This window comes from Sminthopsis crassicaudata, chromosome 2 (genome assembly GCF_048593235.1).
Source record: "Sminthopsis crassicaudata isolate SCR6 chromosome 2, ASM4859323v1, whole genome shotgun sequence".
In the NCBI taxonomy this organism is placed as follows: Eukaryota; Metazoa; Chordata; class Mammalia; order Dasyuromorphia; family Dasyuridae; genus Sminthopsis; species Sminthopsis crassicaudata.
The window spans coordinates 616727647-616744005 of NC_133618.1; the positions used below are offsets into that span (position 1 = coordinate 616727647).

General features: G+C 37.0%; 1 protein-coding gene across 2 annotated transcripts in view; it reads right to left on the reverse strand.

Annotated features, from left to right (window-relative positions):
* Window positions 1–1832: 1832 nt before the first annotated feature.
* Window positions 1833–16359, reverse strand: part of ZNF488 (zinc finger protein 488) — a 77892-nt gene continuing 63365 nt past the window's right edge. For both annotated transcript variants that reach the window (XM_074285247.1, XM_074285246.1), the window contains exon 2: window positions 1833–3297. In XM_074285247.1, the coding sequence (XP_074141348.1) occupies window positions 2129–3199 (1071 nt within the window). In that variant the 5' untranslated portion in view covers window positions 3200–3297 and the 3' untranslated portion in view covers window positions 1833–2128. The remainder of the gene's footprint in view (window positions 3298–16359) is intronic.

Genomic DNA, 16359 nt, shown 5'->3' on the forward strand with positions numbered 1-16359 from the left:
CTGAAATTTATTTGTGTCAAGGTAGCAGACTTGATAATATCATAGAAGATTAATTAGTAGAGCCCTCAGGAAATCTGACAGCTTCTAAAATATTTCTCCTAGAAATAGACTTAGCCTTAGAGAGAACAATTTGTCCACGGGCTCATATGGTATCTGCTTTAATGATAACTCATCAACTTATGCTGCACTAAAACCAGTGTCCCTCAAGTGATAAACGCCAACACCATTTTATAGCATGTTTCTTGCAAAAAGGCATGTTTCTTATCATTCCCTTTCATGAGGTAGCTGCTCCCAGGACATGGCACTTTTGTGCTTTTGCACAGATGGTCCTCCATTTCTGGAAGTACATTCCTACCTCACCTCTGCATGAGGCTGGTCCTGATCCCCTCAGTTGTCAATTCTTTCTCTTTTATGAAATTACTTTGTACTATCTTGTATATATTTTGTATTTATTATCTGGGTACATATTAAGTAGGTTTCCTTTTCTGTTGAGTGGAATATAAACTCCTTGAAGGTAGGGTCTCATATTTGGCTTTGTATCCCCTGTGCCTAGACTAGTGCCTAAACATATCCACTGTTTTTTCCCCTGAATACTGCCTAGTTCATAAGATAGTGAGCACTTTCTCTTGCCAGGTTTCTTTCTGCAATCATCTTCCATTTCCCTTTCTGGTTGATCACTTATAATCATGTATCTTTGCCTTGCATTTAAGTAAGAACTTAATAAACAGTTGTTGAAATGAATTCAACATTAAAAAGGGAAATTTTATTGCCTATTCAGGCATCTAATACAATAAAGCCCTCATTCCCCAAGATTTATCCCAGTGAGTGGCTAAAATGGATCTTGCTCTTTAAAGGAAGAAAAACATGTCAAATACCATATAAAAGAATGCCCAAATTTGCCTTTGCTGCATACAGCTGCCGCCTAGAGACGTGCCACCTGTCATGGGCTCAACATTATCAGAGATGCACACACCTGAATGGCAGCAAGTTCTGAAGGATTTTCAAATGTGACAGGAAATGAGCAGACATTTAAACACCAGAGCACGCTTCACTGAGCACATAGTGAATAAAAGCCCCACTCTGGCAAAGGACAAGAGGGGGATGTAAGGTACTGACATGGTTGGAACCACTTCCCCTATTTCTTCTGAAGAGGACCTTTTCTAGTTTCTTGCTGTTATTTATTTTGCTTACAAACCATTCCCCTTTCCATTTCTGGGTGATTCTTTAGAGTTGTGCATCTTTTTAAATATAAAGCCATCTAAGTAGTATGTGTTCACATTCACCCAGAGAGTTTTTGACTTTCATAGAGAACAGTGTCCTGAGATAGAGATTGTGGGTTCCCCAAACATATATCCCCAGCTAAGAAAAATAAGGTGTTGTGAATAGAAAGGAAGCATGGTAAATCCAAAAAGGGGTTTTTGCGAGTGTGGAACAACTTTTTGGGTAGAATAAAATACTGCTTTCTATGATTGTTGAGAAATAAAATTGTCTCCCTGTACCATCAGGAAAAGATAACCCTGGAAGAGAATTTCCAACTAGTCTCTTAAGAGAGTTCTTTTTCTTTATATTGCTACCAATCACAACTCTTTTCCATCCTGCATACATTTATCCTTCAGGTTTTTTGCACATAATGTTTTTTTGGAAGGGAGAGTTGGTGTTATTTTTCTGCCTTCTGAATGTCTGAACTTAATGACTTAAGAGGAAGTAGAAATGGAAGTGACATTTCCTATATTTCAAACAATTCACACCCTGGAAAATGTTCCAAGGTCTGTATTACACCAACAAACAGATCTGAAAAGTACAATGATTGAGAATTAATAATAATCAGCTTCATTTCACTATTTTCATTCCTTAAAAATATATATTTACAAGTACTTGTACATAAGGGTTGGACAAGATGGTCACTAAGCTCCTTTTAGTTTCAACAGCACTGTGACTGATTTAGTTGTCTTTTTAAAACTAAGACCAATTTTGCAAATATTCTCTCTCTCTGACCAAGGAAACATTTGTCAATCATTGCAAAGAGTCATTTCTCTAAAGAAAGGAATTCAAAATCATTCTTCCCTTGAGCAACAGAGCCCCACAAGTACCACCCGGAGTGTGATTGAGTCAGTCCCCGGCTACATCTCTAATTGTGAGAAGTCATGTGCCGGGATAGATGGTGGCGCTCTCGGAAATACTCGTGGCAAATCGGACAGGTCAGCTTCTCTTCCCTCCTCCTCTTGGCTTGCACCTCAGAGGAGGAGTATTCTTTTTTGTGGTGTGATCGCATGTGGAAAACCAAATCGGATGTCATGCGGAAGGAGAGGTTACATTTCGCGCACCAGTTCTGGGTAGCCATGCCCAGAGATGTGAATGTGGGCGGCAGGAGCATCAAAGATGGGGGAGATGGGGCAGAGGAGGGGGACGAGGAAGAAATGTGTAACTGAGCTACTGGCTTTGGCCACAGTTCTGAGGCATATGGGAAAGTGTTGCACTGGGGGGCCCATTCCTGTAACATTTGCAAGTTGCACAAATCGCTGATGGAAAACTTGGAATTCAAAAGATTTCCACAACACATAGCATCCATGGTGTTAATGAACCCTGACAGATCCCCCAGGGTTTCTGCCGAGTTGCTGACTGGGAGCTGGGAGCTCACTGCTGTTCTCTGGGCCAGATACTTGACTGGTTTGCTGAAAGCGCTCCCCAGCTCACCCAAGGCTCGGGCCGGCCACACAAAGGAGAACGCGCTACCTGTCCCGCTCAGGACACAATCCATTGGTTGCTGTTCTTTGCCACGTTGGTTTGAGTCCGGGCTTTGGTCCCCTTCTCTGGCTCTCTCGCTCTGAAGTTTGTCTTTTAGTCTCTTGACCTCAGTAAAAGCACTGGGCTTCTGCTCCCAGGGGGCCTTCTTGGATGACTGCTTCACTGGATTGAGCTTCCATATGGCAGCTGACAACACATGCTCAGTCCCTCCATCCTCCCTGCTGCAGGAAACAGAGGGAAGTCCCTTCATCAAATGGTTTGTTTTCTCCAGTAACACAATTTTCTGGACCTGGCTCTGCTCAGCTTCATTGGTTTGTATTCTCTTTTCAGGCAAAGGGCTGAGAGTATCTTTCTGGGTGGCCATTTTAACCTCCAGGTCTCTGGCTAGGTTGTGGTAGTTGGTAGATTGGTCCAGATCCCTGGTATGGGGAGCTTTGGGATCTGGGGAGCTCATTACCAAGGGGGCTTTCTCTGGAGAACACAGGAAGCAAATGTGTCAGAGATAGGAGTGCTCACACTGAAAGGTGTGGTTGCATTCTGGGCGTCTATAGTCTGAATAGAGAAGAAACATAATATTATTTAATAAAGAATTCTTTTGCAAACTATGAGTCATTTAGTATAATCTTTAGTATACGCTACTTCCCCCACAGACTCAGTTTACACTAAGGCCAGTTTTCCAGTGTTTCTCTTTATATATAAACCTCAATTTACTGCAAAGAAATTTATCTAAATGAAATAATTGAAATATTAGCCCTTGACATTTAGCTTTTCAAACCTTTTCAGAGGTTTTCATATCTCACTATTGTGGAAAGACTGAAATTGTGATACCCACATATATCACTTTCACGTTTGACTTGAGCAAATTATTTTAGATCTTTAGGCCTTAGATTTCCCATAATTTCCCTTAATTTCCCAAACAAACAAACAAAAACACACAGGCAATAAGACATGGGAACCTTGCAAAGAAACATAGAATAATATAAAATAATAGCAAAGAAGCAATTTAAGCAACCTATGGGGAAAAAGGGAGGTTGAAAAGGCAAGACTCATGAAGTATAATCAAGTTTTCATATAACAAACTTGCACCATTTCCTAGGAATGATTTATTTGTAGTTTACAAACTTAGATAGTTGTCTGGAGAATTAAGAGGCTGCTCACAATCACTCAGCCACTATGTCAGAGAAAGGACCTGAATCTAACTCTCAATTTCCTATTCTTCTCATCATTAGCAAAAAAAAAAAAAAAAGCAATTACTACCCCAAAAAATTAGCTAAGTAAAGGCAATTATACTATTATATGTGCTTTCTTAAAATTGAAATTAATCTACAGATTTTGAATCCTTATTGATGTTCTGCTGGGCATATGACGATGTTTTGTTCTGTGTTAGTTTATTTTCCTTTTCTGTATTTTTCTATTTTGTATTTAATTTTAAATTGTAAAAAGATGTGAAAAACACTACAATCATTCAACTAACCAAACTCCTTAATACATATCCTTCCAACACCTCAAATTTCACTTTTTGGAGGAAAAAAAAGAAACATAAGAATATTAGATGTTAGGGATTTTATTAAAATAATTTCTAAAACCATATTAATAATCAAATTAATAAGAACCATATGATCATCTCAATAGATGCAGAAAAAGCATTTGACAAAATCCAACATCCATTCCTACTAAAAACTCTTGAGAGTATAGGAATAAATGGACTATTCCTTAGAATAATCAGGAGCATATATTTAAGACCGTTAGTAAGCATAATATGCAATAGAAATAAACTACAACCTTTCCCAGTAAGATCAGGAGTGAAACAAGGTTGCCCACTATCACCATTACTATTCAATATAGTACTAGAAACGCTAGCCTCGGCAATAAGAGCCGAGAAAGAGATTCAAGGAATTAGAGTAGGAAATGAGGAAATCAAACTATCACTTTTTGCAGATGACATGATGGTATACTTAGAGAACCCCAAAGACTCTGCTAAAAAGCTACTAGAAATAATTCAAAATTTCAGCAAAGTGGCAGGATACAAAATAAATCCACATAAATCCTCAGCATTTTTATATATCACTAACAAAATGCAACAGCAAGAGATACAAAGAGAAATTCCATTCCAAACAAATGTTGAGAGTATAAAGTATTTGGGAATCCATCTACCAAAGAAAAGTCAGAAATTATATGAGAAAAATTACAAAACACTTGCCACAAAAATAAAGTCAGATTTAAATAATTGGAAAGACATTCAGTGCTCTTGGATAGGCCGAGCGAATATAATAAAGATGACAATACTCCCCAAACTAATCTATTTATTTAGTGCTATACCAATCAGACTCCCAAGAAACTATTTCAATGACCTAGAAAAAATAACAACAAAATTCATATGGAACAACAAAAGGTCGAGAATTGCAAGGGAACTAATGAAAAAAAAGTCAGAGGAAGGTGGTCTAAGTGTACCTGATTTAAAGCTATATTATAAAGCAACAGTCACCAAAACCATTTGGTATTGGCTAAGAAATAGACTAGTTGATCAGTGGCATAGGTTAGGTTCACAGGGCAAGATAGTGAATAAAAATAGCAATCTAATCTTTGACAAACCCAAAGATCCCAAATTTTGGGATAAGAATTCATTATTTGACAAAAACTGCTGGGAAAACTGGAAATTAGTATGGCAGAAACTAGGCATGGACCCACATTTAACACCACATACTAAGATTAGATCAAAATGGGTCCAAGATTTAGGCATAAAGAACGAAATCATAAATAAATTGGAGGAACATGGGATGGTTTACCTCTCAGACTTGTGGAGGAGGAAGGAGTTTGTGTCCAAGGGAGAACTAGAGACCATTATTGATCACAAAATAGAACATTTTGATTACACCAAATTAAAAAGTTTCTGCACAAACAAAACTAATGCAAACAAGATTAGAAGGGAAGTAACAAATTGGGAAAACATTTTTACAGTTAAAGGTTCTGATAAAGGCCTCATCTCCAAAATATACAGAGAATTGACTTTAATTTATAAGAAATCAAGCCATTCTCCAATTGATAAATGGTCAAAGGATATGAACAGACAATTTTCAGATGATGAAATTAAAACTATTTCCACTCATATGAAAGAGTGTTCCAAATCACTATTGATCAGAGAAATGCAAATTAAGACAACTCTGAGGTATCATTACACACCTGTCAGATTGGCTAAGATGACAGGAACAAATAACGATGAATGTTGGAGGGGCTGTGGGAAAACAAACTATCACTTTTTGCAGATGACATGATGGTATACTTAGAGAACCCCAAAGACTCTGCTAAAAAGCTACTAGAAATAATTCAAAATTTCAGCAAAGTGGCAGGATACAAAATAAATCCACATAAATCCTCAGCATTTTTATATATCACTAACAAAATTCAACAGCAAGAGATACAAAGAGAAATTCCATTCCAAACAAATGTTGAGAGCATTTGGGAATCCATCTACCAAAGAAAAGTCAGGAATTATATGAGAAAAATTACAAAACACTTGCCACAAAAATAAAGTCAGATTTAAATAATTGGAAAGACATTCAGTGCTCTTGGATAGGCCGAGCGAATATAATAAAGATGACAATACTCCCCAAACTAATCTATTTATTTAGTGCTATACCAATCAGACTCCCAAGAAACTATTTCAATGACCTAGAAAAAATAACAACAAAATTCATATGGAACAACAAAAGGTCGAGAATTGCAAGGGAACTAATGAAAAAAAAAAACTCAGAGGAAGGTGGTCTAAGTGTACTTGATCTAAAGCTATATTATATAGCAGCAGTCACCAAAACCATTTGGTATTGGCTAAGAAATAGAACGGTAGATCAGTGGAACAGATTAGATACAAAGGACAAAAAAGGGTACATCTATAGCAATCTAATCTTTGACAAACCCAAAGATTCCAACATTAGGGATAAAAATTCATTATTTGGAAAAAAACTGTTGGGAAAACTGGAAATTAGTATGGCAGAAATTAGATATGGATCCACACTTAACACCATATACCAAGATAAGATCAAAATGGGTCAATGATTTAGGCATAAAGAGGGAGATAATAAATAGATTAGAGGAACAGAGGATAATCTACCTCTCAGACTTGTGGAGGAGGAAGGAATTTATGACCAGAGGAGAACTAGAGATCATTATCGATCACAAAATAGAAGATTTTGATTACATCAAACTAAAAAGTTTCTGTACAAATAATACTAATGCAAACAAGATTAGAAGGGAAGTAACAAATTGGGAAAATATTTTTAAAAGCAAAGGTTCTGACAAAGGTCTCATTTCCAAAATATATAGAGAACTGACCCTAATTTATAAGAAACCGAACCATTCTCCAATTGATAAATGGTCAAAGGATATGAACAGACAATTCTCAGATGAAGAAATTGAAACTTTATCCACTCACATGAAAGAGTGTTCCAAATCACTACTGATCAGAGAAATGCAAATTAAGACAACTCTGAGATACCACTACACACCTGTCAGATTGGCTAAGATGACAGGAACAAATAATGATGAATGTTGGAGGGGATGTGGGGAAACTGGGACACTAATACATTGCTGGTGGAGTTGTGAAAGAATCCAGCCATTCTGGAGAGCAATCTGGAATTATGCCCAAAAAGTTATCAAACTGTGCATACCCTTTGACCCAGCAGCGCTACTACTGGGATTATATCCCAAAGAAATACTAAAGAGCGGAAAGAGACATATATGTGCCAAAATGTTTGTGGCAGCTCTTTTTGTAGTGGCTAGAAACTGGAAGATGAATGGATGTCCATCAGTTGGAGAGTGGTTGGGTAAATTGTGGTATATGAAGGTTATGGAATATTATTGCTCTGTAAGAAATGACCAGCAGGAGGAATACAGAGAGGCCTGGAGAGACTTACACCAACTGTTGCTGAGTGAAATGAGCAGAACCAGAAGATCACTGTACACTTCAACAACAATACTGTATGAGGACGCATTCTGATGGAAGTGGAAATCTTCAACATAAAGAAGATCCAACTCACTTCCAGTTGATCAATGATGGACAGAGGTAGCTACACCCAGAGAAGAAACACTGGGAAATGAATGTAAATTGTTAGCACTAATATCTGTCTGCCCAGGTTACATGTACCTTCGGAATCTAATGCTTATTGTGCAACAAGAAAATGGTATTTACACACATGTATTGTATCTAGGTTATATTGTAACACAAGTAAAATGTATGGGATTGCCTGTCATCGGGGGGAGGGAATAGAGGGAGGGGGGGATAATTTGGAAAAATGAATACAAGGGATAATATTATTAAATATATATATATATAATAAAAATTATTAATTAAAAAAATAATAATAATTTCTAAAAAAATAAATTAAATAATTTCTAGAAGATATTGAGGGGAGGGAATATCATAATATATACATGCATCTCACATGCCTTTGTCAGTATCGGCAGTTATATACCATAATCTGATTTTCTTGGATAAAGAGGGGTATTAAACAGAAAAAGTTTTAAGAAGTCCTCATCTATTGGACATTTCCAACTAGAATACCTGCAGGCATCACAAACTCAACATGTTCAAAATTGAATTCATTTTTTCCCATCAAACCCATAGCTCTTATGACATCTCTAAGTCTGGCAAGGCTCTACCATCCTTCCAGGTTTCCATGTCTGTAACCTAAGTCTTTCTCCATAAGAAAGTGAATTCTTGCACATATATAACTTATAATAGCTGTCTTGGGGAGGAGAAAGGTAACAGAGAAAGAGAGAAAAAATGAGAGCACAAAAGTCCTAAAAAATGAACCTAGAAAACTATCTTTAAATATATTTGTAAAAATAAAATACTATTTCCAAAAAGAAAAGAAAAGAAAGTGACTCAACCCTCACTCACTTCATGTCTTCAGTAAGTTTCCAAATATTATAGTCCCTATATAGATATGTCCCCATGATATCTCACTTGATATCTCAATTTTTTCTCCACAATTTTTCTCCACAAATTCAGCTACCATCCTACTTCAGATTATATGTATAATTCTAGTTCCTACTTTATCTCTCTCCACTCCCATATAATTTTCCCACAGCTGTCAAAGTGATTTTTCTAAAGTTCATGCCTAAAGCTCCCCAACTCAACAACTTCCCGAGACTTCTAAAATTAACTACAAACTCCTTGGTTTGGTTTTTAAGGCTCTTCATGACCACATACCATTCTACCTTTGCAGACTAATTACAGCCATTACACACACATCACATACCACCTCCCACCTATGTTTCTTCCCATTGATTATCCCCCATACCTGAAATTTTCTCCCTTCACATTTCTACCTCTTGACATCTCTAGGTTCATAACATCATGTAGTCATAGATGTAAAGTTGAGAGAGACTTAGAAGTCATTTAGTCCAAGGCTTCTTAATTTTTTCCACTCATGATTTCTTTTTGCCTGAGCTTTATATTTGCTCCTGGATATGAATCCAACATTTACTGATAATTCATAATTTTGTGACCCCCCACATTCAGGCACATGACCCATATGGAACCCATAGTTTAAGAAGCTTTGATCTAGTCCAAGCCTCTTTTATTAATGAGGAGACTGAGAAGTTAAAGGTTACAAACTAGAAAAGACAGGATATAAATCTAGGTTCTATGACTCCAAGTTCTACATACTTTCCATGTTAGAAGCAGCCAAGCCCAGAGTAGATAGAGTCTAGACCCTGAATCAGGAAGATTTGTCATAAAATCCACAACAGATAGTGTGACCCTTACAAAGTCATTTAAACTATATTTGCCTCAGTTTCCTCATCTGCAAAATGGGAGTGATAATAGAATTGTTGTGAGGATGAAATGAGATATTTGGAAAGTTATATACTTACATATATATCATATAATACCATATAAATGTTAGCCATTTTTGCTGTTGATGATATAGTTATCTTGTCTATAAAATCTATAAAGCATTTTAAGATCATATCATATGATTATCATGTGATATAAGTGCTAGCCATTATTGTTGTTGATGGTATAATGGTTGATAGTATATATATCTTGTCTATAAAATTTAAGAAAGTGCTTTAAGCATTTTAAACATATTTTCTCATAACAACTCTATATTGGTGTTGCTATTATATCCCTTTTTAAAGCCAAAAGACAAGAGCTAAGAGAGATTACATGATTTGCTAAAGGTCATACAACCAATGAATGTCTGAGGCAGAATTCGAACTCAAATGTCTTGGCTCTAAGTCTAGTGTTCCATCTACTGCACTGCCTAGCTTCCAGTTCCAGAGTCAATTTCTACATGAATCTTTTTCTGACTCTTCCAAATGCTAGTATCTTTCTTTTCCACTGTCACCTTACATTATTTCTTTTGTAGGTGCACACACACATATGTATATATGTGTGTATGTATGTATATTATATATATATATGTATACACATGTGTATATGTTTCATATCTCACTGAAATGTAAAGTTCATGAGGGCAGGTATTATTTTGGTTTTGGTTTTATATCCCTAGTGACCAGCACAGTTCCTATAGCCATATGGGATGCTTAATAAAAGCTATCTGATTTAGATCCCCAGGACTACTATAAACTAGCATGTAGAAGACAAGAGTATAGCAATGTCACACAGCTACTTAAATACTGAGCAGAAAACAGTTAAGTTTTAACTCAATATTTCTGTACTTCTGGTTTGCTCTGCCTAATGTATTGATATAGAGATAATGTAGCATCAGTATAAACATTCTCTGAGATTAAGATACCAGGCTGAGGGAGCCCTTCAGCACAAGACAGGAATAAATTAATCCAGACAGATCAGAGTTTTGGCAAAGGTAAATGAGTTTTTAAAACTCATGTGAATGGTGAGATTACCAAAGTAGCAAAAAACAAGACAAATTTTAAAAAACCAAAACCACAGATTCTTCCAGGAAAAAAAAATGTTCAAAAATAATTAGGGACAGGTAAATTAGAAGGCAGTTAAATAGCATAAAGAGAGGGGAAAATCTAGGACATAGGAGAAGAATTTGAAACAACTCTATAACAAAGGAATTGACAACCAGACTATGGTATTTGGGTTATATAATAACTATATAAGAAATAAAGATCCCAGATTGTTTTAAATTCATTGAAATAGAGTCTTCTGTCAGCATTGTGCCCAATCCATGGAACAGGAAGCTAAAACAACAAACAGGAGGTGTATTTGAATGATATATCTGTCAAAAGTATTTTGAAACTCAGGATACAGCCAAATGCATTTGGGGAGTAGTGAACAGAAGGAGAAACCACAGGATGTCTACACCCAGGAAAGACAGGAAGAAGACAACTGTCACGTCTCCTCTAATCAGGGTAGGAGAGCTTTACTGGGGAGCTAGGATTTGAGGAGTCATTTGAAAGATGAAAAAGAATTGACTTGGTAAAAGCAAGTGGGTACATTTCATGATCTAAAAATTTGGAGGCTGGATTGTAAGAATAAGATGAAGTTCTGAGTAAGTGAGTCTTGTATATAGGAGATGGGGAAAGTGAGGTAGTTTCCAGGTTCCCAAGTTGGGAAACGTGGAAATAAGTTGAAAGTCTTGAGACTGACTTAAAAGGTACAGGGCACAAACATCATAGGGAGGTAGGAGATAAGTAAAAATAATAGGCAGGGGAAATGACTGGCAAAGTACAGTGCCAAAGGTGGAAGTTTAATTAATGGGAACATTACAATAAACTAAAAGAGAAACAAAGTCTAATAAAGATGGCAATCATTATAAAAAAGACAAATATATTAGTATTATCTCAACAAGAGCTAGCATTATAGAGAGCTTTAAGGTTTGCAAAGTCCTTTGTATTAAATAAATATTACTTCATTTTATCCTTACAACAACCCTGGGAGATCAGTGAAATTCAGGATCAGATTAACACATGTGAAAAGTGAGGCAGAGATAGTGTTTTTTAAAATGACTTATTCCGAGTCACACAATTAATGTCTGAGGCTGAATTTGAAGTCGAGTTTTCCTGCCTTCACATGTAGCACTTTGTGTACACTGCTACCTCAAAGAAAGAAACCATAATATTTAGCAACTGATTGACTGTGTGAAGATTTTTATTATTATTCAGATTACATCTTGATGTTTCTTGCTTGAGAAGGAACCATTATCATCAAAGATGAAAAATGTAAGCATAAGGAGAGAAAGAGGGAAGGAAGGAAGGAAGGAAGGAAGGAAGGAAGGAAGGAAGGAAGGAAGGAAGGAAGGAAGGAAGGAAGGAAGGAAGGAAGGAAGGAAGGAAGGAAGGAAGGAAGGAAGGAAGGAAGGAAGGAAGGAAGGAAGGAAGGAAGGAGGGAAGGAAGGAGGAAGATAAGGAAGGCTGGAGGGAGGAAGGTAAGGAAGGCAGGAGGGAGGAAGGAGGGAGTGAAGGAAGGGAAGAAGGAGGGAGTAAAAGAAAGAAGGGAGGAAGAGAGGGAGGGAAGAACCCTGCCAACCATTTTTTTTTTGCCTATTATTTTTTCCATATCACCACCTCTCTCCCTCCTGTGGTTCTACTTAATACACTATGTATCACTCTAAAGAAAGGAAAGTCTATTAAAAAAAAAAACAAAATGCAATTCCTGTCCCCCAAAACTTACACTCTAGTGAGCCATACAATATACACAAGGAAGCTGAAAAATAAGTAAAAGAAAGAATAGCAAAGAGAAGCAAAATCCATGATTTTGACATCCAGAAAGCCAGGAACAGAGCAGGGAGGTGAATGGAGACAGAATATGGGCCTTTCCACAAATAGCGGCTCCAGGAGGATCCCACTGATGAGACAGGACGACCTTGCAGAGGAGGTAAGCTCAAGAAATGGTTGGGAAGGAAAGATTGAAGTATATTTGGATTGATTTGGTGATGGAATCTCTAATCTGAGCTGTCTTGTCAACAAAATATTGCATGGAATTCTGTGATTCAATCTCTGACCACTTTATGGAAAGCATCATACTATGGAAACTACTTCACCCTGTGAAACCGTACCAGAGACAACAACTCATCTACAATCTGGGTTTGGGAGATGGAACTAAAACTGGTATTATGATGGGACAGGGGCGGGAGTGGTGGGAAGTAACAGGTTTCTGAATATAGTACTTACTGAATTAGGGCACAGTCAGCCTTAGAAGTACCAGAACTCTGAGAAAGAAAGTCTGCTTGCACTTAATAAAACTGTGATAACAAGGACAGTAAAAGTAACAGCAACAATCAATAAACTTCATGGTTTACAAATTGCTTTCCTCTCAACTCCAAGATGGAATGCAAGTAATATTACTATTAAAAAGTACAGTAATAAAACACAAATCTTCTACTCCAATTTTTCCTGAAGCTATTTCCTAGCAAGTGCCATTAGTGAGACATTTCTAATTCATCATCAGTTTCCCTTACTTCCCAAAAAACTTAGCATCCAAGGAACTGATTATGGAAGCTGGAAAAGAAGGAAGGGAGAAGACAGGAAGGTTTGGGAGTAAGGAGGATAGCAGTGGGTATGACCATGTGCACAAGCTGAGATTCCATTCAAGTAGGATGAAGAACATAGTCTTCTATGTTCTGTATCTTTGAGGAGGAAAAAGAGAAAAAGGAGGAGGAAGAGGAGAAGGAAGTCAAATCTTCATTCCTACTCTGCTAAGCCAAAGTGCAATCAGATGAACCAGTGCTAAAAACCTGCTCATAATCTGAGGTATACAAAGCTATCAGTGCATTCCAAAACTTTCTGCCAATTGAACAAGCCACTTCCATGCACAAATGCCTAGTTTTTCCTCTCATTGCACACAGGATGAATTGGAAAAATGTCCAATAGAGCCAGGTTCATGCTTGGTGTGGAAAAGAACTTTGACCCTATTCAGGAATTGTTGATGCTACAGTTTAGGCAATTTATGCTACCTATGCCTGCTACTGTTTGGTATTGTCATCTTTTTCCTAATCAAATTAAACTATTTTGTGTCATGTTATGGTATAATATCTAAGTAATCTGTTAACAACAGTTCTAAGAGGAGGGATTTTTCTGCAGATTATGGATTGAACCACTCTCAAGTAACTTAATGCAGACTCTGGGTGACAATTTAGGAGTAATAAGAAAGGAATTTTGTCCATAAACTCCTAGAATTTGTTATATATGTGCAAGAAAACTGAGCCTAACATAGCAAGATCACTTAGCTAGTCTCAGAGTCACCACTGGAACTCAGATACACGTTCTGTTTCACTGCATTACTCTTCTACGAAGAGATGATGAAGCTTAGTGAGAAACTAAAGCCCAAGTTTGGTAGTAGAAAAGTGAATGGATAATGAATGGAACAACTGAGCCTTTCCCATGGCTATCATAACATGGGAAGAAAACTAGGACCAGAAAATTCAAAAGTAAGGTGAAATGGAGTAGTTTGCTAATGTAGAACTATTCCTGGCAGGGAGTTAGTTATCATATGTTCATGTGATTAAATGTGTGTAATGTCCCTTTGGACTAAGGTCTAACTTGAAGGGTTGGCAACCTCAGGCTAAAGTACTCTGTGAGTCCATCCTTCTAAAATCATAGCTCCTGAATCACAATTAATCTGTTAACTTTTTGATAAAACCATATAATTAGCTTAAAGCAAAGGCATTTACTGGAGACAGCCCCTGTAGATGGTAAATTGAATGATCCCAGAAACAAATAAGAGGAAGAAGAGCTAGATGGCACTTAGGAAATAACATAGCCCTTTCGACAACTCCAATCTTCTACCTACAAGAAATCTTTCCTTTTAACATTAATATTCTCCAGGGCATGCCATACTGCTTCAAATCATAAAACATAAAATCAAAATGATGGGTTCCCCAAAGAACAAAGGAGAGATACTATACAGGCATAAATAAGCGGTTACAAATAACGAATTGTACACATGAAGTAGCATAAAATTATACCTCAAAAACACATGATCAAAAAAGGAAGTAAATCTCATGTAAATGAGATTTCCCTCTTTGATTTTTTCTAGGACCATGCTCTTCTAAACTTTCCTTGTATCCCCAATATCTAGAAATGGTAAGTACTTAACAAAAAAAAAGTACTTAACAAAAAAAAACTTAACTAAAGTACTTAACAAAATGAAAGATAATTGATAAGATTGCTATTTCTTTTCCATTCTAGCTAGCTCTCAATCCACCTCACCTCATCGCACATCTGTCTCTCTGTTTTTTGGCTCTTTCTGCTGCTGTTGCCAGAGTCCCTTGTTGCTCTCATTCAGTTCCTATTAAATGAACTTGGTTATTGGCCATACCCAATAATAAAAGCCAGGCATCAAATAGGATCACGGCCTCAATATCATACTGTGATATGTCTTGTGCTATTTGACTGTGTGTATTTAGAGGATAAGTAAAAAATAATCTAAAATGTAAAGGTGCCCAGAAAAGAAGGGACAGAGAAGTGTCCCTACAAGTGCCATTAAAAAAAAAAATCATGACACAGTTGCAGAATCTCCTCCCTAACACCCAGAGATCTGGCACTCCCTGAATTCCTCAGAAGAGCAGCCAGGTCATCTTTGGTCAAGCTTCGGGCCTGCCTCTCTGACAACTCCTAGCAATCTGAGAAGTTGTTTTCTGTTATTCAGGAGATTCTCTTAACCTCAACTTTTTGGCGTGGTTTGTTTGATGGAAGAAAAACACAGATCTCACTGAAGCTCTCCAACTTCCTTCCAGGTCTCACATTTCCTCACATCCTTAATTTTCTCCTGCCCCAAAACTTGCATCAGCACTGACTTTTCCCAACCCAGAACCAATTCAGTTTCTTTTTAACAGACGTTGCGAAGTGCTGTGCTGTCTCTGGTTACCACAGGACACTCTGTGGGAAGCAATCACACATTTGACGTCAGTCACCAGCCTTGTCTGTCCCTTCAGTTCCAGATCTGCCAAAGGCAGCTCCTCATTCTTAGAGAATTTGATTTTTTAAATTATTTTATAATAATTTTATATATTATATAAATATAATAATTTAAAATATTTTAAATAATTTAAGCTAGTTTTATATTTTAAAAGTACATATATATTAGAAGGAGTGAGAGAGACAGAGAAAGGAAAGGAAGGAGGGAGGAAGGGAAAGAAAGAAGGAAGGAGGAAGGGAGGGAGGAAGGGAGGGAGGAAGGGACAGCCTTCAACTTTCCCAAATAGTCATGTCTTAGTTCTTAACTGATCCACTGGAAACAGTTTGAAAAGCCTTGATTCCCTGATTTAAGGGACTAGGTCTCAGGCATGGAGCCAAAGGACCAGGAGAAAGCTCAGCACTACTACACACTCTAGAACTGAAGCCCAGAATTAAAAAGGAGATAATAAGACAGGTCTAAAATGTCCTAAAAGAGTCCAAGTTTATTAGTGATGGGATAGAATTTGTAGATGTTCTTATTAAAAAAAATATTGGGAATCTTTGGGAATTCCCGGAAAACAGGGCTTCCCCAATGTATTCCATGACTATTTAAAGGTATTTGGCTTAATGACCTCTCCAGGAAGTAATAGGTAAAAGGTAAATGGGTAAAATCGGGTACAAAATGGTGTAAAAATGCCTATTGTCTGGACCATAAATCCAACATAGTTGGATAGTTAATCCACTGGATTACATCACTACATAATTTGACATAAGTAATGCAGATGG